We start from the raw sequence: 2,841 nt of genomic DNA, 5'->3' as shown, positions 1-2,841 counted from the left end.
AGCTCTTAGCAGAAACTGAAGCAACCACTGCAGTGTGTGCTTGGTAGAGGTGCTTCCCCCCTGGGACCGGTGAGCATCCCACCTGTCCTGGTTAAACCACGAAACCACCGCAAGCTCTGGGCACCCCAGCACCGGTGCCCCATGCTCTGGCCTGGCACCGTGCTCAGGAGCATCCCCGCGGGCAGAGGCCAGGCAGGGCTCGCCCTGTGCCTCTCCGCAAGGCAGCACACCTGCAGGCAGGTGAGGAGGGTCAGGAGGGAGCCACGTGATGAGCCCCGCGGTGGGGTTTTTAGAGGCGGCTGCGTGTCCCTGGAGGAGTGTCTCCCACACCTCGCAGGAGGCAGGACCACAGCAGCACCTCTCCAGCTCCCCCTCACCGCGGCCATGTCGGGAGCAGTCATGGGGAAAGGCACAGCGCCAGAGCCCGACAGCTCGGAAGAGGAGCTGGAAGCGGGGAGCACACCCCAGGCGTGCTATGGGCAGGGTCTGTGGGGCCCCCAGGGCAGGGAAGCAGCCGCCTGCCTGGGGGATGCCGAAGGGATGAAGGTGAGGAAGAGGAGCAGGCCAGTGCGCTCCAAGGCCAGAAGGATGGCTGCCAACGTCAGAGAGCGCAAGAGGATCCTGGACTACAACCAAGCCTTCAATGCCCTGCGGCTGGCCCTCAAACATGACCTCGGTGGCAAAAGGCTGTCTAAAATCGCTACCCTCCGGCGAGCCATCAACAGGATCACGGCTCTGTCCCTATCCCTGCACGGTGCTGGGTGCTGCTGGCCCTGCGCGCACTCCGAGTGCCGCGGCCGGGCCGGGGTCCCTGCACAGGAGCCGGGGGTGAAGGCCAGCCGCCCCCAGCTCCCCTGGGAGCATGGTTATGTAGGCGCTGCCGGCTTGCAGCGCTGCCCTCCGTCCCCTCTCTACACCGGCTTTTCCCCTGAGACGCAGCTCCAACACTACGAGAGCCCGAAGGAGGATCGTCTCATACCCAGCCCTGCCTATTTCTCCAGTGGGACCCACCACCCCGGGCTGCGAGGTGCCTGCCAGCAGAGATACACGAGCAGCCTGCAAGACCCCCTGGCCAGGGCAGTCCCCTGGCAGTTGGGCTATTGCCAGAGCTGGGGACACCAGCAGTGCCTCCCCATCCACTGACCTGCAGGGCTGGGGTGGCGAGACGGTGCCGGGAAGGTAACGCATCCGCGGGACAAACGGGGGGAGTGGGAAGGGACTGTTGCATGAGAGAGAAGCGCTGCAGGATGCAGAGCTCAGCTGCGATGCTGGCGAGAGCCGTGAGCCCCCGACACGCCGTATGGGACCCCAGCACTGCCTGGCTGCGGCTCTCCGCTCTGTGGGAAAACTGGGGAAGGTGGGAAGTCCTCTGGAAGTGCCAGCTCTGTGTTTCTTGTTGCGAGGTCTCACTGCTGCAGATTGTCACTGTTATTTATTCTCTCTTGCTTGCTCTGTGAGAAAACATGACTTAAAAACCCAAGACCAGGGCACTGGCTGTTAATATGTGTGGGGCGGACAGACGGGCCACGGGGATCACACTAAAGCCCTTGGCTGGCTGGTCACTCTGGCTCCCGCCGGTGAAGGAGGGGATCAGAAGCGGGGAAATGTTAGTGCCCTGGGACTTTTGATGCTAAGCTCATTGGTGCAGATGTTTGTGGCCGGCAGATTTGCGAGGCCAGGCCAGGAGGGGAGACAGATGTCGGCTTTCATAAAACCCACCCATCCATTTGCGGTTTCCTCCTGATCGCAGCGAAGTGGCTCTGGTGGGACAGGCCGATAGCGTGCTCCCAGCCGGTCCCAGCAGTAGGGAGGAAGTGGGGGGGGAATTTTACCTGAAAGGCCCCTTTGGCCCCTTCCTTCCAGCTCAGAGAGCTCAGACCGGCTGGGAGGGCTCCTCTTCTGCCCGGGCCTCAGCAAACTGGAATTGCTGCAGGAATTAGGCAGGGTTTTATTGCCGCACACATGACAATCGGCAGATTTTTGGACAGGGTAAATCGCGCTGTGTAATTCCCGCAGTCCTGAGCCCCCGCAGAGCTCCTCCAGCCCCGCTGCACCTGCCCCAGTGCTCTCACTCTAGCCCCGTCGCTGGCTGCCGATGCACCAAGGGCAGTCTGAGCTTTCCATGCCGGCATGGGGGTGCACACGCTGGAACATCTATCTCAACCCTCCCCTCTGGTGTGCCAGTCCCTCCCCAGGGTCTCCTCCTCCTCCCTTAATCCCCAGGTGGGACAAGGGAGCTGGGAAATGAGCAGAGGAAAGCTAGCAGCAGCCAGGAGAGAGAGCTCTTTGCTCAGCAAAGGAGCCTCTTTAAAGTGCTGATGATGTGATGCATTCTTGGCTTTAATCTCCAACAGATGTTTCCCCTGTCAGAAGAAGGCCTGCAGCGATGTCCACTGAAGTAATCCTGCTTCTCCCAACAGCATCCCTGTGCTGGGCGGCTTCCCCTGCTCTAGGTCTCCCCGGAGCAGTGCATGCCCCTGCTCTGCCCCGTCAGCACCCATCATACAGGGAGTGAGAGCCCAGCAATACCAGCATTCAAAGAAGGTTTAAGTGAAACCCAGCCCTAACCCAGATACAAACCCCTCCCTCCACCCAAATTTGCATCTCCAGGTTTTTAGCTTTGGTGTTCAGTCAAGGCAAGACGGTTGGAAGCAGATGGCCAGAGAGGCAGAAGCAGGGGGAAGGCATAATAACCCCGCGAGACCCCCTGAGGCAGGGTCACCCCTCTGCTCTTGGGTTCACATGTACGAAACACGGGTCCTAAATTCTGTCTGGAGGCTGTGGGATGGGATAAGTCCCAGTGGGGCAGGTGGGGGGGCAGCAGCCTGGCAGGCTCTGAGT

General features: G+C 61.1%; 1 protein-coding gene across 1 annotated transcript; it reads left to right on the top strand.

Moving 5' to 3' along the window:
* The first annotated feature begins 384 nt into the window (after positions 1–384).
* Positions 385–1,143, top strand: BHLHA9 (basic helix-loop-helix family member a9). Its single transcript, XM_009278327.1, has one exon. The coding sequence runs from the start codon at positions 385–387 to the stop codon at positions 1,141–1,143; it is 759 nt and encodes a 252-aa protein (XP_009276602.1).
* The last annotated feature ends 1,698 nt before the right edge of the window (positions 1,144–2,841 follow it).

This window comes from Aptenodytes forsteri, unplaced genomic scaffold (genome assembly GCF_000699145.1).
Source record: "Aptenodytes forsteri isolate BGI_AS27 unplaced genomic scaffold, ASM69914v1 Scaffold66, whole genome shotgun sequence".
Classification (NCBI taxonomy): Eukaryota; Metazoa; Chordata; class Aves; order Sphenisciformes; family Spheniscidae; genus Aptenodytes; species Aptenodytes forsteri.
This window is presented reverse-complemented; position numbering and strand designations above follow the sequence as displayed.

Excerpts from the sequence above, each read along its gene's own strand:
- BHLHA9 (XM_009278327.1), top strand. The coding sequence starts at position 385 with ATGTCGGGAGCAGTCATGGGGAAAGGCACAGCGCCAGAGCCCGACAGC.